The following is a 24,754-nucleotide window of genomic DNA, read 5'->3' as shown; positions in this document are numbered from 1 at the left end:
CTCACCCCAGAGCCTCGCCTCCCCTTATTCCAACACTGGCGGGGACAGGGTGGTCGCAAGGTTGCGACTCCTTACCCGGGAGCTTGAGCGCCCTGGACAGCACGGTCGCCATGGCGGAGGCCCCGGTGCGCGTGCGCACGCCCGGGTTCTGCCGGGAAGCGTAGTTCCGGGCGGGCGGTGCGCCGGGCTGGCACCGGGAAAGGTGAGACCTGCTTGCTGGGGACAGAGCCGAGGGAAGCCAAGCCCGAGTACAAGCTCCGCAGGCTTTTCTTCCACCCTACCTGTGCAGGTCACCTCACCATTCTGAGTCTCACTTGCCTTGTCAGTGAAATGGGGAGAAAATACCCCGTAAGCTTGCAGTGAAAATGATTCGAACGAGATATTTAAGGAGGTGTGGATTGTGCAATGTACGTGGTCTTTGAAATCAGGCAGACTGGATTTGAATCCTGCTTGCATCACTTACTAGCTGGGCCATCTTGGGCAAGTCCCTTGGGGCATCTGAGCTGCAGCTGCTTTTTTTAAATTAAAGGCATACTACATACTTCACAGGCTTGCAGTGAGAATTAAATGATATGACCTGTTTAAAACACACAGCACACAGTAGGCACCTAGTAAGAGTGTTTCTATTATGCTTCTTAGGTAGAGGTTGAAGTTTGCTATTAGCTGGAACCCTCATTTCTTGCTCCCAGTTCTTTACAGGTGTCTACTCAGCATCCTACGCTGCAGCTTCTAGTTGAAGGGTGTAGAAGGAGCAACTGACTGTGTACACACATCCAATAGATGCAGCATCTCCAGCTCCTCAGATATCAATGCTTGACCTTTAAGGCATCTCCACACTCCCCATAATCACCCTAGCTTTGCCCGAATGACTTTTGCCAGGAGGCCGATGCCCAGGAATCCCTCCTTCCTTGGCTCTCTGAGCTTTCCCCCACTTTGTCTTCCTTGTCCCTCTGGAAATCTCTTTCATCCCTCCACAACTTTTTTCCATTTGAATATAGGAACTGCAGCTTAGAATAGTATTTCCCAAATTTAATGTACTTTTTTTTCAATTAAAGAAAAAAAATCAAAGCAGCTGCCAAATGAATCAGGATCCTTACCTTTACATAGAGAATACCTGTGAGTTCCTCTCTAGCTACCGAGTAGAATGTGAATACCTTTGTTGCCCAAACACCCACTGAGGTCACTGCGGAAAATGCAAACACCACCCGGGCCCTCTCTGCCTTCTGAATTTGGCTTGCCTCAGGACCAGGCACAGTGTAGAAGGAAGAACTGACTTGCTGCTTTCCCACAAGCAAGAGATCAGCATTTTAGTGCAGGGATGCTAATACTATGTTATCTTAGAACTGGAACAGATCCTAGAGGCCATCTAGTCCCACTCTCCTTGTTTTATTTAAGAGAAAGCTGAGAAATAGAAAGGTAATGTAACTTCTGAGGGTCACAACAAAAGCTCTAAGATAATCTCATTTGCAGGCTGCCTAATTCCCGTGAGAAACTGCAGACAGGACTATCCTGTGGGAGTAATCTGAGAGTCTCCAGCAATCAGTCTCACCTCCTTTCTTCCCACGGGAAAAAAAAAATGTCATTGTCTCTGATAGAGCACAGGCTCTGGAGCCAGGAGCCAGGCCTGCGGAGATCAAATCCCGACTCCCTCATTTCCTAGATGCCAGGCAGAGGGTTAGTTGCTTAATTTCTCCCCACCTCAATTTTCTCATCTGCAAAATGGGGACAAAACAGTTTCTAGTTTATCGAGTTCTCCTGAGAATTAAATGTATATGTGGAAAGTACTTACAACAGTGCCTGGTACTTAGTGTTTTCTAAGTGTTCACTCTTTTTATCAATAATTTCTTAATGTTTTAACAATTTAGAATTTGTAACTTAATAACAAATAATACATTTCATAGTAATTTAATGGTTTAGTAATGTATTTATTTATTAATTCTTTCAGCATTCTACAATACCCAAAATTTCTACAGCTTGCCACATCTCTAGAGGCATGATTAAAAAACATATTTTACATCTATGTAGGTCATCTAAGAGGAGCAACACTACAAGTCACCATGAGCCAGTAGTAGCTTGCCTGATATCAGTTTAACTAAATGAAACACATTCCTGAAATATGAAGACTGAGAAAAGTAACCTGTGAATGTGACAGGGATGTAGAAAAATGTTCATTTTAGTTGCAGAACAAGAACTTGAGTTTCTAGGAGAAAGTTTGGGTGGAAAGGCATAGCCAGGTCACACAGGATAGGAAGAAAGAAGAAAAATCTGTCTCCTTTTCTTAGTAAAAAGGTATATTCCAGGAGAGTACTTTCTTCTGTGATATAAATAAAATAAAGATGTAAAATGTAAAGTTTTATTTAAAAACTTTTTCTCAGGACCAGGCACAGTGGCTTGTGCCTGCAATCCCAGAACTTTGAGAGGCTGAGGCGGGAGGATTACTGGAGTTGAGGAGTTGGAAGCTGCAGTGAACCGTGACTGAACCACTGCACTCCACCCTGGGCAACAGTATGAGACCCCTGTCTCAAAAAAAAGAAAAAAAAAAAACTTTGCTTCAAACTGTGTAGTTACCCAAAGTGCTCATGTGCATGCACACACTTACATGTGTACATATAAACATGTGTTAGTGTACACACATCCAATAGATGCAGCATCTCCAGCTCCTCAGATTTCAATGCTTGACCTTTAAGGCATCTCCACGCTCCATAATCACCCCAGCTTTGCCCGAATGACTTTTGCCAGGAGGCCAGCGCCCAGGAATCCCTCCTTCCTTGGCTCTCTGAGCTTTCCCCCACTTTGTCTTCCTTGTCCCTCTGGAAATCTCTTTCATCCCTCCACAACTTTTTTCCATTTGAATATAGGAACTGCAGCTTAGAATAGTATTTCCCAAATTTAATGTACTTTTTTTCAATTAAAGAAAAAACTTCAAAGCAGCTGCCAAATGAATCAGGATCCTTACCTTTTACATAGAGAATACCTGTGAGTTCCTCTCTAGCTACCGAGTGGAATGTGAATACCTTTGTTGCCCAAACACCCACTGAGGTCACTGTGGAAAATGCAAACACCCGGGCCCTCTCTGCCTTCTGAACTTGGCTTGCCTCCCTGACAAGTACAAGAGTGGCAGGGGCAGGATGCCTATGGACAGTCTAACCTGCCTGGCGGCTGTGCCTCTTTGAAGAAATTACGTTTCTGAAAAAGCACAACTGAAGCCAGAAAAATCACCTTCTATTTTTCCTACATTGATCTCCAGTGAGAGTGTTCTTCCCCAAACTTCTCAAGTTCCCATAACTCATAGAGGGAACCCATATTGCTGGTTATTACCTTCGTCATACTCCAAGTACTGCTCAAAATCTCTAAGTGTCCTGCATGGGTTTATGATCAAATCTGGCCATCTAATGCTTGCCTTTCCCTGGACAGTGTGGCCACTTCTGCTGGTCCTGACTACCCCCGCTAGGTTTCACCACCTCCTCTTGGAATCAATGCCACTGTATCTACCAGCAGCCGCCTCCCTTCCTCCTTGGTTCCACTGCGCTGCCAGGCCCCTCAAAATCCGCCTCCTCTCAAAAACTGCTGCCTCTTCCTGTATCTCCCACTGAATGCCACCTCATATTTTAGTGCTCCTAAAATGTCAAAGCTGTGAGGAGCAAAGTAACTACGGAAGACTGCCTCTCTCTCCTTTTTATGTTACACTTTATTAGGAAATTGCCAGTGCTATGCTGCTACTCCTTCAGGTTGAATGCAGTATTTTCATTAGACAGAGCTCTGGTTACTTAGCGAGTCAACCAGAGCAAGATAATTGCTGTAACAAACAACCTCAAGATTTCAGTGATTTTAGAGTGTAAAAGTTTATTTCTGCCTATGTCACAGTCAAGGTGGGGGTGCAAGTAGACTGCGCTGGGGCTCTGTTCCTCCCAGTCATTCAGGGACCCAGACCCTTCTGTCTCCAGCTGCTTCATCCTTAGGGCCTCAGAGGTCTCCACTGGATCATTTGCATCCCAGATCATGCAGGAAGTTTTATGGGCCAGGCCTGGAGCTGGTGTACGTGACTTCTGCCCACATTTATTAGGCTAGACCTCAGACACAGAATATGTGTGCTGGGAAGGTATGAGCCCAGGAAGAAAAGGAGACAAGTTTGGGGAGCATCTAGCCAATCTCTGTGACACTGGTCACCCCGTGCCTTTGTAAATTACAGACCTGACTTCTTGAGTTCTTGATGGTAGGAAAGGGTTCAGGCGCTGCTCTCCTTAGGATTGCCTTTCTGCTGTAGGGACTAAAGCTTTGTTCCTGAGCTGAGTTTCTCATCACGACTTATGTGTCTAAGCTGAAGTTCTCCCAGGAGGCGCCTCACTCCCTCTGCAGAGAGATTCCTGGAAGCCATTCCTACATCTATCAGCAGAGGATGGACAAATCTGAACTCCACTGACTTATCTGAAGCGGAGGGTAGTACCCTCAGCTACATGGGTGCCAAAAAGGGTCAGGAAGCAGTAATGAGTACAAGATCCAAAAAGCAAAAAGAAAATGTCATAGCAAATAGCAATGTGGGCAGTGAGATTGAGAAAAGCGAAAGAGGTACCCAGCAGAGGACATTTGGGGGTTAAACACAGATGTCAAGGAGCCTGTGAAATCAGTCTTGCGTGGGGATCAGGAAGTTTGAAAGGCATGTGTACCTGTGGCATATTCACTTCTCTTCACAGAGAACTGAACTCTACCCAGGAGTTGCATGCCTTGTCATGAAGACAAACAGGTTTATGTTCCCAGAATGTCCTTTGATAAAACACAAGGGCTCATCTCACTCAGATCACACAGACTTCCAGCCTATAAAACTTTCTAGAGTCTGGACTCTAAAATGCTTTGTGGGCCCTGAAATTTAAACAAAGGCTTCTTCTTAACAAGCCTCTGGCTGGAACACATGTTTGAGAACAGTGTAATTAAGGACAGACACACCCAGGCCAAATGAGCTCTTCGTCCTCCCATCCCTCATTCTAGCGTGTTCATGTTGACCGAAGGACCTGTAGTAGCAGTATGGATGGTAACAGCCCCCAAGAGAAGACAGTGTTTTGGACCCTTGCCAGTCGTGATCAGCCCTTTCAATGACTTCCAAAAAAATATGCAATGGGCCAAGCATCTTGTGACTTGAGGGGTTTTCCTGAAGATTCAAGGGACCAGGGAGATGGGTCAAGGCACGTAGCATTCCCCCCCCCCACCCCTGCCCCCCAAAAAAATCTCTGTTAGATGCATCTCTTCTCCCAGTCTCTGCTCTTGGCCCCATCACTTCCTCTTCCCCACCACTAAGATCTCTTGGGTCAGTTCCACTCTCAGGCTTCCTCCTCCTCCCTTATTTCCTTGCCTCTGCAGCCGTTAGCTTCAACATGAGGCTGGAATCTCACCTCCATCCTATGGGCAGAACATTTCCATGGAAGTTGTCATTCCATACAGTGGAATTCTCACACACCGTTCTCCACATTGCCCCTCTAATAATATCTTGTTGAATTCTGACAGCAATCCTAGGAGGCAGGTCGTCTATCAGTGAGAAAAGGTAAACTCAGATGCATAAAGCCATTTGCCCAAAGTTACACAATTCCCGAGGACTTGAAGAAGGATTTGAATGCAGGTTTTTCTGTCTTTTAATCACAAGCAGTGACGTCAGATAGATGGCATGCATGCTCCAATTTGTCTTTTTTTTTTTTTTTTTTTTTTTTTTTTGAGACGGAGTCTCGCTCTGTTGCCCAGGCTGGAGTGCAGTGACGCAATCTCGGCTCACTGCAAGCTCCGCCTCCCAGGTTCACACCATTCTCTTGCCTCAGCCTCCCGAGTAGCTGGGACTACAGGTGCCCACCACCACACCCGGCTAATTGTTTGTATTTTTAGTAGAGACGAGGTTTCACCGTGTTAGCCAGGATGGTCTCAATCTCCCGACCTCGTGATCTGCCCACCTCGGCCTCCTGAAGTGCTGGGATTACAGGCGTGAGCCACCGCACCCGGCCCAGTTTGTCTTTTCTTCTTCCAGGGCACATGTCAATCACCACACTCTGACAGTGAGCCCAGACATAGCTTCAGAATCCCTCACTCTGCTATCCAGGGAGCCACTACCTATCAATTGGATTCGGCTCAAAAATGGAAAACTACTTGTAATCCCTGCCTCACTTATAGCATTGTAACCAAACTATGAACTCCTTTATGACAGTACTTAATTCATGACAGATGTCAGTGTTGAATGTAACTGACATTTGGCCAACATTTGTTCTCATTGGTTGGGAGTGCTAGCTGATTAGTCAGACATGTTCTGGTTAGTCAGGACCTATGCAGTACTGTGTTTTTCATATTTAGATTACATCCCTGTTGACTCTTCTCAGTTCTGCATGTCTAGCTCACTGGTTAAGTCCTAAGTAATCCTCTAAAAGTCAGTAAATCAGGGTACCACTGGCTAGGTAACTGAAGTTCTAGAACACTTCATTTTTCTGCACATCTTATTTATTATAGGCAGCTGTGTGTTGTAATATGAATATATATACCACGTTTAATTTGAATATCTAATATTAAATTTGAATATATGTCTATCATATTAAAACTCCCATACTAAATGTTGAGTTCTTAAAGAATGGAAGTGAAATTTTGTATCTTTTTAGCCCTACACAATGCATAGCATATGGTCCCAGATGTGTATTGGATAAATGTGAATGTAGGAATAAATACCCATCACATTATGAGAAAAGAATGAACTCAATTTAGGAAAAAAAGAGGGGGAGGACTTTATTTTGTTTTATTTATTTATTTATTTATTTATTTATTTATTTATTTATTTATTTTCTGAAACAAGTTCTGGCTCTATTGCCCAGGCTGGAGTGCGGTGGCACAATCTCAGCTCACTGCAACCACTGCTTCCCAGGCTCAAGCAATCCTTCCCAATTCAGCCTCCCGAGCGCTGGGACTATAGGTGTGCACCACCACACCCGGCTAATTTTTGTATTTTTTGTAGAGATGGGGGTTTTGCCATGTTGCCCAGGGTGGTCTTGAACTTGTGAGCTCAAGTGATCTGCCTGCCTCAGCCTCCCAAAGTGCTACGATTACAAGCATTAGCCACTATGCCCAACTGGATTTTATAATTAATATAAATATAATTAATAAATATAATTAATAAAACAAAGCATACTCCCTGCTTTATGTAATGCAAATATTCTCATGTTCTTTCACCACTCTTCTCCATACCAGTGTCATAGTCCAAGCACCCAGGCCGCATGACAGGGAAACGTAGTCCCTCTGCGTGTGAATCTCAGCAGCGTGCACATGCGCCACATATGCCTCGTGGCTGTCACTTCTCCCCATCCCTCCTGTTAGGTGGACTCAGCATTTCTGATAATTACTTCTGGCCATTTCATCTCTGCACATCTGTAAAGAATTATAAGGCCGGGTGTGGTGGCTCACACCTGTAATCCCAGCACTTTGGGAGGTTGAGGCGGGTGGATCACCTGAAGTCAGGAGTTTGAGACCAGCCTGGCCAACATGGTGAAACCCCGTCTCTACTAAAAATACAAAATTATCCGGGCATGGTGGCACATGCCTGTAATCCCAGATACTCGGGAGGCTGAGGCAGGAGAATCACTTGAACCCAGGAGGAGGAGGTTGCAGTGAGCCAAGATCGTGCCATTGCACTCCAGCCTGGGCAAAAAGAGTAAAACTGTGTCTCAAAAAAGAAAAAAAAAATGGTAACACAAAATAGGAAAAGTTGACACTTAGTATCAAATTACGCTCATGAGGCCGTTCCTAGCCCATGCTTTCAAGGAGCTGGATGTAGAATAGTAAACAAATCCTGTAAGCTCCTTCAAAGGCCTTGCAATCTAGGGGAGACAGACATTAAGCAAGCAATAAATACATATATCATTACCAAGTGCAGCAAGCACAATGAAGGAAAAGAACCTAGTACTGTGAGAAAGAATCATGGGGACATCATAGATTAGTTTGGGGAGTGACGAAATAAATGACTCTCTGAGAAACTGATACTTAAGCTGAGGCCTGAAGAATGGGTAGAAGTTGTTCACGTAAGGCTGAAGAACAGGATGTGTAAAGGTCGAGTCAGGAAAAAGCTTGGTTCAACTGGGCACGGTGGCTCATGCCTGTAATCCCAGCACTTTGGAAGGCCGAAGCGGGTAGATCACTTGAGGTCGGTAGTTCGAGACCAGCCTGGCCAACATGGTGAAACCCTATTCCCACTAAAAATACAAAAAATTAGCCAGGCGTGATGGCACATGCCTGTAATCCCAGCTCCTAGGGAGGCTAAGGCACAAGAATTGCTTGAACCTGGGAGGCAGAGGTTGCAGTGAGCCAAGACTCCACCCCTGCACTCCAGCCTGGGCGACCAAGACTCCATGAAAGAAAGAGAGAAAGAAAGAGGGAGGGAGGGAGGGAGGGAGGGAGGGAGGGAGGAAGGAAGGAAGGAAGGAAGGAAGGAAGGAAGGAAGGAAGGAAGGAAGGAAGGAAGGAAGGAAGGAAGGAAGGAAGGAAAAGAGAGAAGCTTGGTTCTATGGAGAAAACCAGTGTGCCTAAGGATAGTTCCGAAAGCTGATGTGAGAAGCAAGAGGCAGACAGGAACCTGATCACGCAGGTGCCTTGACACTGAAGGACTTTAATTAGAAAAGTTGATGTGATCCAACTGGCTGCTATGCAGGGAATAAACTGGAGGATAACATGAATGAAGACAGGAAGACCAGATAGTTATAAGCAAAAGGTCCTGGTGATGGATTCAGATACTCATGCCCTGTCTCCCAGACACAACGTGTGCACAAATTCTCGCTTTTCACCTGCTTTCCCGTTCTGACAAGAAAGAAAATACGGGTCCTGTTTATTTTTCTGTTATTACACAAACTATTAAGAATAACAGAGCTCCTGTTTCTTCTGCGAGCCTGACTGCAAATGAGACAGTCACCCATACCCAGCCTGACACATTCCTGCCCCCCCCCCAGCAGCTGGTCTTCCTGCAGCCTCTGTCAGCTCTCACCTGGGGACTGGACCAAATCATATAGACACTGAGGCTTCCTGGCTCTCTTCTCCCCTGAGAGATGCCAGGGCTATCTAGAACCATTGCGTTAGGTGAGAGCCCAATACATAATATATGGAAAAAAATTCCCTCTAAATTGAGCTATCATGAAGGGAAGGTAAACAGCCATCAGTTGAGCTATACTATATAAAAATAAATTAGCAGTCAGCTGTGGTGGCTCACACTTTGAGAGGCTGAGATGGGAGGATCACTTGAGGCCAGAAGTTCAAGACCAGCCTGGAAAACATAAGGAGATTTCCATCTCTACAAAAAATGTAAAAATTAGTTGGGCATGGTAGTGCACACCTGTAGCCCCAGGCTGAGGCAAGAGAATTGATTGAGTCCAGGAGGTCAAGGCTGCAGTGAGCCCTGATTGCACCACTGCACTCCAGCCTGGGCAACAGAGCAAGAACCCATCTCAAAATAAATAATAAATAAATAGGCCAAGCACGATGGCTCACACCTATAATCCCAGCACTTTGGGAGGCCAAGGCAGGTGGATCATTTGAGGTCAGGAGTTGGAGACCAGCCTAGCCAACATGGTGAAACCCTGTCTCTACTAAAAATACAAAAATTAACTGGGCATGATGGCCGGTGCCTGCAATCCCAGCTACTTGGGAGGCTGACATAGGAGAATTGATTGAGCATGGGAGGTGAAGGTTACAGTGAGCTGAGGTCACGCCACTGCACTCCAGCCTGGGCGACAGAGCAAAACTCCATCTCAAAAACTAATAAATAAATAAATATAAAAATAAATTCTCCCTAACACACAATCATGCTAAATACTATCCATAGTCTCACTCCTACACAGTTAACACTTTCAGCTTTCTTTATTTGAAGCACATTGTTTAATGTAATTTTATGAATTACCTAAGAATAATTACTTTTTTTTTTTTATGAGATGAAATCTCGCTCTGTCGCCCAGGCTGGAGTGCAGTGGCACGATCACAGCTCACTGCAGCCTTGACCTTCTTGGTTCAAGCAATTCTCCTGCCTCACCCTCCCAAGTAGCTGGGACTACAAGTGTGAGCCACCATGCCTGGCCCAGTTGAGGTTTTGAGAGGAATAATCACAATGGCAGAGCTAAAAGTGTGCATGTAACCACAAACTAGAGAGAGTTGTGAGACAAATAAATCTACTGTACCTTTGCCACCACAAATATTTTTATTTCTTCTTTTATGTTTTATTCCTTCTAAGAGTTTATCTTTAAGGAACTAAAGGCTCTGGAAAAGTTTTCAAGGATTTCTGTATGAAAAGCTACTTTTTACTTGTCCAGTTCATAAAATCTCACTCACTTCTTTTTCTTCTTTCTTACCATAAATGTTCTCCTTTTATATTTCAGTCTTCAAGATCTGGGAATTTTATTCTTTAATCAAATGATTAATTTTTGTTCTCTTACCCCAGCCTTAATGACCAAAGGAGGATTGTTTAGATTTTTCTGGAAGGTATTACCTAACACAAATCATTTTCTTTCTTTCTCTGACTCAATTTTTAAAACCCCAGTTTTATTCTTCTCCTGAGAGATTTTGCATGAAGCTCATCTTTTCTCCACTTCCGCAATCTTAAAGAACAACACTGGCCTGATTGGAAGAGACATATTGTGATAAATTTTCTCCCATCATTTTTTAGAGGAACACTTAGTCCCCAACCCTCAGATTCCCATAGGGAAGGGTTTTCACTAGAGTATCTTGTGAGTCTCCTGACTGGTGTTCAGAGGAATAAAGCAGGTCTTGCTTAGCACAACTGCTTCCCCTTGAGATTCATTCATTGATTCATTTTTAAAATTACTTATTCAGGCTGAGTGCGGTGGCTCATGCCTGTAATCCCGTCACTTTGGGAGGCCAAGGCAGGCGGATCACTTGAGCCAGGAGTTTGAGACCAGCCTGGCCAACGTGATGAAACCCCATCCCTACTAAAAATGCAAAAATTAGTCAGGCATGGTGGCATGCGCCTGTAATCACAGCTATTCGGGAGGCTGAAGCAGAAGAATCAGTCGAACCCGGGAGGCGGAGGTCGTAGTGAGCACCACTGCACTCCAACCTGGGCAACAGAGTGAGTGACACTCCACCTCAAAAAAAAATAAATAATATTACATAATATAAAAAATAGAATTATTTATTCAACACATATTTGAGCAGTCGTTACTGAAAGGCCCTATTCTAGATGCTGGGGATGTCAGACCAGACAAAACAGACAAAAGTCCTTGTCCACATCATGTGTGTTTGTGGGAGCTATGGGGTCAAGCAGGGGAGAAGAGAAATAGTTAAGTAAAATACATGCTGTGTCAGATGGTGGTAAGTATTACAGAAAAATAGAATAGAGAAGGGGAGATGCGATGTGGAAGTTGCAGGGAGTGGTGGGCAGATGTCCAATTTTAAATAGGATGGTTAGGGAAGGCTTCAGTAAGAGGGTGATATGGGAAGAAAGATCTAATAGAGGCATCACGAATAACAAGAACTTGGAGGCAGAAGCATACCTGACCTGTTTGAAGACCAGCAAAAAGGTGGCTGGAAAGGATGGTTCTTTTTTTCTGAGACAGGGTCTCACTCTTTTCCCCATGCTGGAGTGTGGTGGTGCTATCTCCGCTCACTGCAACCTCCAACTACCAGGTTCAAGCGATTCTCCTGCCTCAGCCTTCCGAGTAACTGGGATTACAGGTGCCTGCCACCTCACCTGGCTAATTTTTGTATTTTTGTATTTTCAGTAGAGGTGGGGTTTCACCACATTGGCCTGGCTGGTCTCAAACTTCTGGCCAGAGGTGATCCACCCACCTTGGCCTCCCAAAGTGCTGGGATTACAGGTGGGAGCCACCGTGCCCGACCAGGAAAGGATGGTTCTGGGGACAGATTAGAGATTACATGAGGTCAGATATGGCCAGAGTAGGAACAGATTCTGTAGACTTGGTAGGGAAAAGTAAAGACTCCGGCTTTTAGTCTAGATTAAATAGGGAGACTTTGAAAGCTTTGGGGCACAGAAGTGTTTATTTGACTTAGATTTTAAAAGTGTCTGTTGAGATCACTTTGCTGATTTGAGAACAGACTGTGGGAGTACTGGGAGTGATAAATCACTTTTGACTATCACAATGACCCAAGCCAGAACTGATGGTGGTTTGGACTAGGGTAGTATCTTTGAGGGTGGGGAGAAGTGGGAGGATTCTTAAGTTAATTTGAAGGTAGAGCCCACAGGATTTGTTGAAGAATTGAATGTATGGCATGAGAGAAAAAGGAGTCAGGGACAGTGGTGAGTCTTTTGACCTAGCAACCAGAAGACTAGAGAAGGGGAAGACCGAGAGGGGAGTGGGATGGGAAGGAGACATCAGGGGTTGGCTTTGGATGTGTCAAATTCAACATCCAATTAGATATGCAAGTGGAAATGTTGACTAGGCAGTTGCATGTATGAATCTCGGGAGTTCAGGGAGAAGTCCTAGGTGGAGATATAAATTTGGTAGTCATTTGGTAGATTTGAAGTAAATTTGGTAGCTAATGCACATAACCCAAAGTCAGGAAACTGAATAAGATCACAAAAAGCATGTGTGAGGCAGGAGGGGAGGGGAGAGTGAACGCTGCAGCATTTCAACATTCACAGTTCAGGGAGAAGAGGAGGAACCAGCCAGGGAAAGCAGCAGGCATAGCCAGTACGATCAGAGGATAACCAGGAAAATTTGGTGTCCCTGAAACCAAGCAAAAAAGTGTTTGTGGGAAAAGCGTGGTCAATTATTTTAAATGCCACAGAGAGATCAAGGAAGAAAAGACTAAAGGGTAATGTGCCTGCCTTCAGAGAGCACACATTTTGTTCTACTCTGCTGTGGTTTAAGGGCCTTCAGTTGTCCAGCTGTGCTAGCCTGAGTACACCTCTCCAATTCAAATAAAGAATTTGCAAGTCCCTTTTGCAACAGATCTAAGCCATGTCATTCAGCATAGCTTTCTCTCAATAGTAAAGCTGATATTTTATCTCCATCTGCCCATCTCTTCAGTCTATTCCCAGTTCAGAGCTATGCAGAGAAGATGGGTATTAATTTACTGAGTCCCCTGAACCTTCAGTAATCATAAATATTCCTTAGGTTTATCTCTACTTAGTAGACGTGAATTTTTGTTCTCTTATATAGTATATTTGCCCAGTAGTATTATCTTATCTACTTCTTGCTCTATCTTCAAGAGATTCTCTCTAAGGCGACTTTCTTCTTCTCTAGCCAAGCTTTTAACATTTACTACGAGAGTCTTTGCAGATGTCCCTATGTAGGATTGGAGAGAGGCCCTAATCCATCCCTGTAGTGACTCTTTCTCCTCCTGGGAAGCAGATGGGATTAACAGACCATTTCTAATTATTGTTCTTAAACAAGGCACTGCAAGATTTATAAAGCTCTTCCCAAAAGCCAGGCTGCACATCTGACACAAAGAGGAAAACGTCGACTTTTTTTTTTTTTTTTCACAACTTTACCATGAAGAGTCCCTCTTTGCTGGGAAATTGTGCTTTGTATTTTTTCGTGTTTCTAAGAGGACAGGCATACACTTGTCCTTCGGTGAACCAAATGAAGTAGAGGATAAGCTGCGATATCTCTGTAAACCCACAGGATCTGCTTTGAACAAAGTAATATATTTGAAGCGAAAAGCAATCCTTCTTGAAATAGTCACTAGGTTGTGCCTGCAGACACTTAATTGCAAGGGGTCGGCAACCTGTCTTTTATCCACGTCCTGACGAACAAAGACTCACCACATGTGGGCCAAGGACCACTGGAAACTTCAAAGAGGCCTCTTCAGGCAGAGGACAGGAGCCACAAGGGTCATACCTGGTACTGTATGTTGAGGATAAAGGTGATAACAAATTCTCTAATGGCGTCTGTCCCTCCGTGTCTGAAATTTCTATCTCAAGATCAAAAAAACCAAGGTACAGCCTAGGTAAGAAAGGGCTCTTGTCCTAATTTTGGAAGAGCCTGAAAATGAAATCCAGGAGAATTTCTTAGACAGATGATATTGCATGGAGTTACCTTTCCATGAAATTAGACATTTCATTTTCATTCTTTCTTTTACCCTGGAGTTAAAGACTTGTTTGGTTTTTTTGGCTGTTTGTTTGTTTTGCCTTGTCAATAGCTTGAAGATTTTTAAGTAGGATTCTTAGAGAGATTCACATGAAGCTGTTTTCTTATTACCATCACAAATATTTTATTTTCATCCTACTCCCCACCACCTTCCGCCTCAAAAATCTAAGATTTTATTCTTTTATTCAGGAGATTGTGCATAATGCTACTTATGTCAGTGAAAAAATACTTGTTTCTGTATTTCTTTTTATGCTTTGGCCTGAAAGTCATGAAACTGTTGTCTTATTCCAGAGATTTTATTTACATAAAGCTACTTTCTCCTTCAGTAATAGAGGTTCTGAGACAAATAGATTTCTCATAGAGAACTTTCACATAAGCCAAACTTGTTCTTTAAGACTACACATTTTTTTCTCAGCCGTAAAAAACTTATAATTGAGTTTTCTTATTGAGAAAATCTGTATACATCTTTTCTCTTTTACCTTGAAACTCGGGCTAAAATATTAGACACTGAAGAATTGTATTGCCCTTTAGTTTTGTATTACATAATTCTTTCCAAGTAGAATAACAATTTAACTTTCAATCTATCTTCCGTTACATCATTACTCAGGTTTTAACATATTCATCTCATTGGTGATCTATCATCTCTCGCAATTTCTGGTACTCAAAAAACTACATGTTCTTCATTTTTAATTTAAGTGAAGAAATGCAGGAGAAAATTTGGCAAACATTTAGTTTAAGATGGAATAAGAAACAAAAAAACTTCTTTACTCCTAAACACCATGTATTTGCCAGAGATATTATTCACCTACCAACTTTAATTTCATGCCTTCTCAGTAAATCCAGAAGGACAATTTTAGAGTGAAGAGCAGTACAGCCCTCACACAAAAGGGGCCCTAATTCTGAGCCTTATGCCTCAGAGAATGCCATGCTATGGGGTGTCCTCCTTGAAATCTAAGTCCCCTCCAGTGGCTGCAATGCCCACTGAGGAAGCATACCCCTGCTATTCCCTGTTTCTCTCCTAGGGGAACCTGCCCCAACCACATGCTGGGGAATTTAGCTATACATTTGAAACCAAACTGTTTCTACTGATGAGGCTCTGCTAGAAACACTTCCCCAGGTCTTCCCCCAACCCTACCATCTCCCCACCCCACATAGCCACCCCACCTCACCCCTACCCAGGTCCAATTTCAGCCCTGCTGCAGGGGATTGGTGGGTGTGTGTGGTTGTTTCTTTTAATAACATTTGATCTCAATGTTGGAAGGGATCTCAGAGGTCTACAAATCTAATCCCCAGTGAGTAGCAATTGCTTCTTTAATCCTCAGTCATGTTATCTCTGCTGGGACATCCTCAGCTCCCCAGAACTCAGCACGCAGCAGATAGCCGCTGTTGTAGGGCTTGGAGACTGCACCTGTGACTGCCTCCCAGGAAAACTGATGCTGTCTTCTGAAGACAGAGAGAGCAATGCTGAATCCCTGCTCCATACATCAACCCTGAAAATGCCTGAAATATTGATGCAGGGTTCTTCGGAAATTTTGCTTGACGCTATTTCCTTCTTTTTATCAAAAATACAGCCTGGACAGCATGGCAAGACCCCATCTCCACAAAAGAAAAAAAATTAGCCAGGCATGGTGGCACGTGTCTGTGATCATAGCTACTCAGGAGGCTGAGGTGGGAGAATTGCTTGGGCTGGGAGGTTGAGGCTGCAGTGAGCTGTGATCACACCCCTGCACTCCAGCCTGAGCGACTCCAGCCTGAGCAAGACTCTGTCTCAAAACAAAAAAGAAATTTCCCCTTCCCTTTGCCTTAAGTACATGAAGTTTTATCATTTTACTGCAAAAGGTTTTCCTTTGAGGCTAATATTCACTTCTGCAATCAAGCTTTACATTCCCTTGAGAGGTATTTCTTTATGGAGTTAATTCCTCCTGCCTCTCACAAATGTTTTCTCTCTCACTGCATGGGCTTAGGTCTTTAAAGACCTTAGATATGGACTCTAAAAGCTGAGAAAATTTCCATTTCCACTAGTACAGGCTTAAAGACCAAGAATGGCAATTTTCATTATTCTTCTGTAGCTATTTTGTCATGAAAAAAATGGCTATTTTTAGAGAAGTGAATGTACTGGAGGCTACTTCAACCTGTCTCATCACAGAACTCACTTCTTGTTTTTCTACATTGGTTGGCCTGAAAAACCTGAAGTTTGTTCTCATTTCTAAGAATGAAGCTATTTTCTTCATTACAAAGCCAACCTTAAATAACAGTAAACGTTTTAAAGAAAGGGTTTTTGCATGAAGTTTTTCTGCCTGTCCCATATAATTGCATTGAAATTCTCTTTTTAACCTTAATTTTAATCCTCCATCTCTGTTCTCTCATTTGATAAATTGTTGAATATATTTTCCTCCACTCCCCAGTCTTAAAGACCAGGCATTCAAGAGTTTATTTGCTTCCATTACAAATGTATTCCTTTTTACACCTTAGCCTTACAGATCTGTGAATTTCTTCTCTCTTTTAGTGAATGTGCAAAAAATACAAACTGGCAACATAGAAAAGAAGAGATACAACTGGGACCAATGATCAGATACTACTTTTTCAGATTACTTTTATAATGTTTTATTTTAAAAAGGAATAAAAAAGATATGGTTCATTTTATTCTATTTTATTTTTATTGTTTTATTTTATTTTATTTTATTTTATTTTGTTTTATTTTTGAGACAGGGTCTTGCTCTGTCACCCAAGCTGGAGTGCAGTGGTACAATCTTGGCTCACTGCAATCTCCACCTCCCAGGCCCAAGCCTCCCACCTCCACCTCCAGGGTAGCTGGGACCACAGGCAGATTCATTTTAATTTTCTCTTTTTGTGTGTATTTTTCAATGAAATAAAATATAATTTATAAATATATGTGCAAAATCAATTTTAGCTATTTCAAATAAAGACATAGATCTAAATGTACTAATAATATCGAAACATACCCATCGTAAGTTTCAGATACATAGAGATGTAATTATCTCTCTACATATATCTGAAATACATATGTATTCAATATATGCATGTGTATGTAAAAATGTTAATTTGTGTTTCTAAAGTCTGGAAAGATAAATACTAAACTGTCAAGGGCAGTTATCTCTGGGAGGCATGTTGCCTTGCATCCATGAAGGGAAGGTTCTGCTATCATAGGGGAACTTTCACTTTTGACTCCTTTTTCATCTGTATTGGTAGATAATAAACATATTTCTTGTAAAAGTTGTTTAAAAGCCACCAGTACAAAAATAGAAAACAAAAAACAGAGTATACTAAGGACATAGCCAATTAAGAGAAACTATATAAAAATGTAGATATTAATTTCCATCAGAAAACTTTTCTAACATCTATTTAAGTTTTATTAACTTCCAATTATGTCATTTAGTTTAACTTTATAAACTACCTCTCCTGTTTGTTTTAATGTTCATCGTATTTAATTTTGATTGTAGGTTTTCATGCTTGACTTTATAATATTAAAACATTTTGTCTACATAACAGTAGTGAATCATACAAGATTGAAGAGAAATAATCTGAGATGAACTCGGTATCTTTCCCCTTGTTTACCATAGGCTGGGGAAATGTAGCTTTTAAGGATATACTATACATGTTTACCCAAGGTAAAATTTCAGAAAGGTTTTAGAGTTAAAGCGTGTCTTCACATAGAATACTTTTTGTTTCCTGGCAAGTAGTCAGTTCTTTATTTTCTCAGCCAGTACGCAATTTCCAGCTTTGTTGAATCCCTGTTTTCCCCAGGCTGAGTCTAATCAGAATCAATCTCCTTGGAATAGTTCCACAGGATATTTGAAAGAGATGATAAATCAGTTTCCTCATCTTGTTTCTCTTAAAAAAAATTCTTTCCCCTGTTTAATTTTTAAAATCTAATAGAATTTCGAGTTCCTGCAAAGATGGAAAACTGGCATGGGTTACCGGCTTCCTTCCCCAGAATTAAACAAGCAGAAGCTAAGAAGGAAGCATAGATTCCAGGAACTAATTACATCAACAGTAAGAAACCCTGGGAGATGGAAGTTCTGCACCTGAAGAGGATGGGGGAAGAAGGATTGACAATAGCCCAAGAGAGAAGACTGGCAGGGGACATAGGTTAGCGAGAACAAGATTGCATTTTCCTCTTGCGCCTTTCCTGCTCTGCTTGCAGACAGTGATTGCCTACCTGTTCACCACGGAAATCAGTGAAACAGGAGTCCAGGGGCTAAAAACAGGCAACCCAAATCTCCTACATTTAGGAGTTAATAAAATCAGGGGAGAAATGACCAGCCTAGAGCATTTACTCTTCCATTCTTTCACCAAACTCCCCAGCTATTAACTTCCAAATTATATGTCTAGCCTGGACCTCACCCTTGAATTCTAGACTAGGGTATCCAAAACTGTCTATTTGTAGTTCTTCTTACATGTCTAATAGACATCTCAAGCAAAATACGTCCACTAAATTTCTGATATTTCTCCAAAAATTTTTTCCTTTTGCGGTCTTCCACATTGCAACAAGTGATAAATCTATCCTTCTAGTTAAGGACGCAGTTGCTTTCCAAATCTGCTTGCACCGTCTTCAATTTATATCTTAATAAGTTCACAAAAAGGAGAATTGTGAAGCTCTAGTAAGGAATACAATCTCTAAGTATCATTATGAAGTGAATTGCATCAAGTACGATTAAGTGAAAAAAAGCAAGGTGCAGATTAAGGTGTGTAGTAGTCTACCTTTTATCTAAGAAAGGAAGGAATGCAAATATATCTATCTATACATATATATAGATTTTTTTAATGGAAGAATAAGGGGCTAGGCACAGTGACTCATACCTGTAATCCCAACACTTTGGGAAGACAAGGTGGGAGGATTGCTTGAGCCTAGGGGTTCAAGGTTACAGGGAGCTGTGATTATGCCACTGCACTCTATCCTGGGTGACAGAGCAAGACCCTGTCTCTACAAAAACAAACAAACAAAAAACTGGAAGAATAAATTAAACTCTAATGAAAAATGGAAGGAAAAAACAAGTTAGAGGGAATAGGGTTAGAAGTTAAACTTCTCTGAATATACTTTGTTTTAGAACTTTTGACTTACAAACCACATAAATGGTTTACATAATTTAAAAATAAAATTAAATAAAGGTGGGAAAATATCAGTTCCTAAAAATTGAAAACAAATACTAAGTTGATGGGATGGTTTAACTATTAACATATAGAGAATGTGATATCCAATTAATTCAATAACTTCAGCCGGGCGCGGTGGCTCAAGCCTGTAATCCCAGCACTTTGGGAGGCCGAGATGGGCGGATCACAAAGTCAGGAGATCAAGACCATCCTGGCTAACACGGTGAAACCCCGTCTCTACTAAAAAATACAAAAATCTAGCCGGGCGAGGTGGCAGGCGCCTGTAGTCCCAGCTACTCGGGAGGCTGAGGCAGGAGAATGGCGTAAACCTGGGAGGCGGAGCTTGCAGTGAGCTGAGATCCGGCCACTGCACTCCAGCCTGGGCGACAGAGGGAGACTCCGCCTCAAAAAAAATAAAATAAAATAAAAAATAAAAAAAAAAAATTCAATAACTTCAAAACATATTAATTTGACTGTACCCTCCTAATGGGATATGTTCTAAGGGGAAAAATAGAATTGCAAAGAAATCTTAAATTGTATTCAGGGCTCATATTGTTAATAACAATATTGATATGGTGAGTATCAAACTATCATACACACATATATGATAGGGTATAGAAAATAAGTAATTTTGTAATGATGTTTGAAACAATTATATATACAAATAGAACAGGTTAAACTGTGTTAAGTTAAAGCTGCCTCCTTGCATATTTTAAGTTTGACCCAAAGTGGACTGTAACCTAATTGGATATGTAAACAGACTGTAACCTATCACAGGTTCCCAACTGTTGAAACCATGTTCAAACATGGCAAACACTGAGCTGTAACCAGCCCAATTGTTTCTGTACCTCACTTCTGTTTTCTGTCCACCACTTTCCTTTTTCTGTCCATAAATATTATCCAACCACGTGACAGCTCCACAGTTGCTCTAAACCTATTCTGGCTCCGGGAGATGGGAACGCTCCCCGATTTGTGAATCCCTCTTTGCTCAATTGTGTCTAAAGTTTTTCTTTTAACAAGCAAATAAGTAATTATGTTAATTAGAAAGAGTAAAGAAGTGCAAATATAAAATCAAAGAAGGTAGGTAAAGAAAAACTGTAATATTTTATTTGAATTGGAAATATGAGTACTAACTCATGAGGTATTTCTCTTTTCCATAAACAAAAACATATTTCTAGCTCTGTCCAGGAAACAGATCTTCATACATTGACCAACCCAATAGCAACGAGGACCTCTAGTGCCAGATCGTGATCTCTGAAGGGCTCCTTGGGAAAATGGATGATTTCGTGTCTGGAGCAGGAATGAGCCTAGAAGACCTTGACACGCTAGAAAACAAGGAAGCTACTGAAGTCTGCTGGATTCAGGTTAAAAGGTCACAGGAACCAATTTGAAGGCGCTCACAATAGCCAAAGATGGGACATTATCAATAAGAGTAATGATTACAATAGAGAGACTTAAATATGTTAAAATCCATAAGTTCATAATGATACCTTTTTAAAAGTCTCATTGATCATCTTTAAAACATAAAAAAGAACCAAATACTTTTTTCCAAAAAATGGAAATGTGAGAGTTATATCCCATGGGACAATCCTCAGCCAGCAATGTACAGGAGTCAGTGATAAATATTCCCTTCTTCCCCTTCAAGTAGATGATTCTTAAATGTGCTGCACATGACTTCCCAGAGGGTCCCTAACAAGGATTAATCTCCAGTTCTCCACAGTGCCATCCACTCAGTAAGGTGCTCTTAAGTTATCTTTCCCTCCTTTCCTGCTTCATTCTTCCCTTATTCTTTTTTGAAGTATTATTTTCCAAAATAATGACCATTGCACAAGCCTTGTCTCAGGCTCAGCACTTTGAAGAAACCTAGGCTAAACAGTTGGTACTAGAAGTGGCTCTGCATAATGGAATACTAGTCTGTCTTGAAAACAAAACAAAGAAATCCTGTCCTTTTCAATAACATGGATGAATCTGAATGACATTTTGTTAAATGAAATAAGCCAGATCCAGAAAGAGAAGTACCACATGAACTCACTTAGATGTGAAATCGAAAAAAATCAAACTCATTGAAGCAGAGAGTAGAATGGTGAGGGGTAGGGAGGTCTTTAAGGAGGATGTCAGTCAAAAGATATAAAATTTCAGTTTCATAGGAGGAATAAGTTTAAGAGATCTATCATAGAATATAACGACATTAGATGGTGATTGTGAAACATGGTTATAGTTATAACAATGTGTGATGTACTTGAAAATTGCCAGGAGTAGATTTTATGCATTCTTGCCACAAAAAGTAAGTATGTGAGATAAAACATATGCTAATTCAGCTGTTCCACAATATATACATATTTCAAAAATTATGTGGCATGTCATAAATATATGCAACTTTTATTTGTCAATTTAAAAACAGTTAAATAAAGAAGTAGCTCTAGAAAGCAGACCCTCAGATTGAGATGCTGAGACTGGGTCACTTACTGGTCAGCCTTAAAAAGCACCAAGTAGGATAAGCAGGAAAGAGATAATTATAAAAACTATGAATTTGGTTGACTTTTGTTCACGGCTTTAGAGGTCTTGAAGAAAAAGGGGAAAAAAACACAGATGGGCGCAGGTTAAGCTGACAACTCAAGACATACCGTGAAAGTGAGAAAGCTTCCATGGTAGTGTTTGAAGAGGTTCTTATCCTTTGTAGCCACAGGGCAGATGCTATTCAAAAGCAAGCCCAGAATTGAATTGCCAGGCTAGCAGAGCTCCAAGAATACTGAATGATAGCCTCAATAGATCTCCTCTGTCAAGGTCAAAGATCTGGTATGATAATCGTGAGAATCAGAGACTAAGATGAGGATATTTGGTTGCATGAACCTGACCACCTTGAACCAAATATCCTCATCTTAGTCTCTGATTCTCACGATTATCATACCAGATCTGTGACCTTGACAGAAGAGACCTACTGAGATTTTTTTTTCACCAACCTGAAGGATTAAGGTTCTTCCCCCTTGTTAAAAGAGAAGAGCCGCCATTCAATAGGAGACCTTGCAGAGGGCTCATGTGAAGCAGGTGCTTCACAAAATGGTGCTTGTCCTTCTCAAGATCTAACTCTATCTTCCCTAACTACCTCCAAACCAGTGACAGGAACAAGGCGCAGCACAACTCAAGTGAAGATTCTTCCTCCTGAAGCATATTATATACACACAGAACAAGTTTAAAGACCTGGTTAACATATACTAATTGGAGTGCTTATGGCAGTGGAGCTTAAGGATGTTAGACTGGGGAGGGCAGAATATAAGGTGAGCTAAGGGAGCAGATAATGATATGGGAGCACTCTTTCATGACTCATGACTTGAAACTTAATGTCCTGATAAGGACACTTGTAGTCAGTCCTAAAGTGTTGTTGGGACGACTCCTCGAGGCTTGGATACAGTGTCAATCTCTCATAAGATAGAAATGCTGGAACTGCCTCAACAGAGTGTTGAGAAAGGTGTCAACAAGTTAGAAAGGTATACATATTAAAATCCTTTGCGATGTGAATCAGAGAACCTAACACCTGACTGGGTCCCCCAGGAAGGCCAAAGTAATAACCAGTACAGGAAGTAATAACAGTGGTAGTGAGGCGCCAGCGTCTTTTGAGGTCAGCCATAACTGTCCCTTAGTACATCTGTGTATCTTATGTCTTAGTACATTTGAGAGCAAGAGATTTTGCAATGGAATTAGGCTATTATCAATGGGGATGATAAGATTCAAGAATAGCAGAGACCAGATGGTGGCATCTAATCTTAAAAGTCAGGAGGAACATAATTACTGTGATACAGACCAAAGCTAGAGTGACAGTCAAGGTTTCTTGACCTACTAGTATCTGTGGCAATGGCCAATAAGAGCAATACAGAAGGGCAGCCAATTAGACTACTACTTGGTTTATATAACCACACAAAAATTGAAAGCTAGTGAACAAAAGGCTGATGCCAGTCACCAAATGGGTAATTGCAATCCTATATTTCAGATCTCAGGCCAGTTCTCAGAACTAAAGCCTACTGATTGCAGAGGAAGTCTAACCTCCTTGATAAAGAATCCTGCAATGCCACTGCAAATACATACAATAAGCATGCCCCCATTCCCTCCCCAAAGGGACCTGCAGCCTTTTTCCAGATATACTAGGGAAAAGGGAAACACCCAGATTTTTGAGAGCCATTAGACATACAGTCTTAGCTGATACTTCTGCCAGGGGGTCTGAAATGCCAGCATAGTCCCCAGGTTAGAGTAAGAGCTTATGAAAGCCAGGAGATTTATGGAGTCCCTGTCCAAGTCTATTTCACAGTGGGTACGTGGGCTACATAAACCTACCAGTGATGGTCAGACCCCTGAGTGCATAACTGGGATGGTTATAATTAAAAACTGGAAAAACCCTCAGATTTCTTTCTTGACCTATTGTATTAGAGTTATTATGGTAAAAATGACCAAGTGGAAGCCTCTAAGCTCACCTATGTCTTCTCTTCCAGCCATGATGGTATATCAGAAGGAAAGCCACATCTTGAAAAGAATTACAGAAATTAGTGCCACCTTTAACGAAGGAAAGGAGGCAGGGATAGTGGTCTCCATCACATTCCAATTTAATTTGCTTTTCTGGCCCTGAAAGAAATAAAAAGAAAAAAATTAACTGCCTGCTGGACTACTAATTTAAACCTATAAAAGCTGAACAACGTTGTAGTCCCATACACAGCTGCCATCCCATTGTCACTGCAACCCAGATACATTGCAATATGGCACCTTAACTGAAATAGACAACACAACCCTGTATTGCTTGGTCTACATTATGGAGTTGGCAAGGGCATTCTTTTCAATCCTCAGCAAGAAAGAGGGCCAAATGTTTTTCAGGATTTTGCTTTTAATGTGAGATGAGCAGCAATACTCCTTTACTGTTTTGCCCCAGGGCTCTGTTAACTATCCTACTCTTTGGCATATTTCACCATGGAGCAGCACTCTCGCCTGACCCAGAACTCAAAGAGGTCCATCAAGAGCTGAAGGAGTCTCCAGTCCGTACCTCCAAGACGACAAAGAAAAGAAGGAACAATGGTTGTGCCAAAATGGGCCGCAGCCACATGCAGCTTATTTGCTGCACGAACTGTGCCCAATGTGTGCCCAAGGAAAAGGCCATTAAGAAATTCGTCATTTGAAACACAGTGGAGGCTGCAACAGTCAGGGACGTTCCTGAAATGAACATCTTCGATGCCTATGTGCTTCCCAAGCTGTATGTGAAGCTGCATTACTGTGTGAGTTATCCAGTTCACAACAAATTAGGAATTGACCTCATGAAGCCCGTAAGGACCGAACACCCCCAACCAGATTTAGACCTGCGGATGCTGCCGCACGACCCCCACCAAAACCCGCGTAAGGAGCTGAGTTCTTAAAGGCTGAAGACAGACTATTCTCTGGAGAAAAATAAACTGGGAATTATACTTTAAAAAAAAATGAGCTGAAGGAGCTGCAGATCCATGCCAAGAAGGTAAATCAGCAGATCAGTGATAATGTGTCTGGGTTGCAATGGCAATTGATGCCCTACACTGTCCTTTAGAGCATTAAAAGTGACTGCTTCTTCA

General features: G+C 41.9%; 1 protein-coding gene and 1 pseudogene across 1 annotated transcript in view; one reads left to right on the top strand and one right to left on the bottom strand.

Annotated features, from left to right (window-relative positions):
• FAM234B (family with sequence similarity 234 member B) overlaps positions 1 to 375 on the bottom strand; it is a 37,101-nt gene extending 36,726 nt beyond the window's left edge. Inside the window, exon 1 of the mRNA XM_050748227.1 lies at positions 76 to 375. Coding sequence (XP_050604184.1) covers positions 76 to 112 — 37 coding nt within the window. The 5' untranslated portion in view covers positions 113 to 375. The remainder of the gene's footprint in view (positions 1 to 75) is intronic.
• On the top strand, positions 111 to 24,549 carry LOC126931559 (40S ribosomal protein S26-like; annotated as a pseudogene).
• The last annotated feature ends 205 nt before the right edge of the window (positions 24,550 to 24,754 follow it).

Source organism: Macaca thibetana, chromosome 11, assembly GCF_024542745.1.
Source record: "Macaca thibetana thibetana isolate TM-01 chromosome 11, ASM2454274v1, whole genome shotgun sequence".
Lineage (NCBI taxonomy): Eukaryota > Metazoa > Chordata > Mammalia > Primates > Cercopithecidae > Macaca > Macaca thibetana.
Note: the sequence above shows the minus strand (reverse complement) of the source record. Positions and strands in the feature narration are given on the sequence as shown.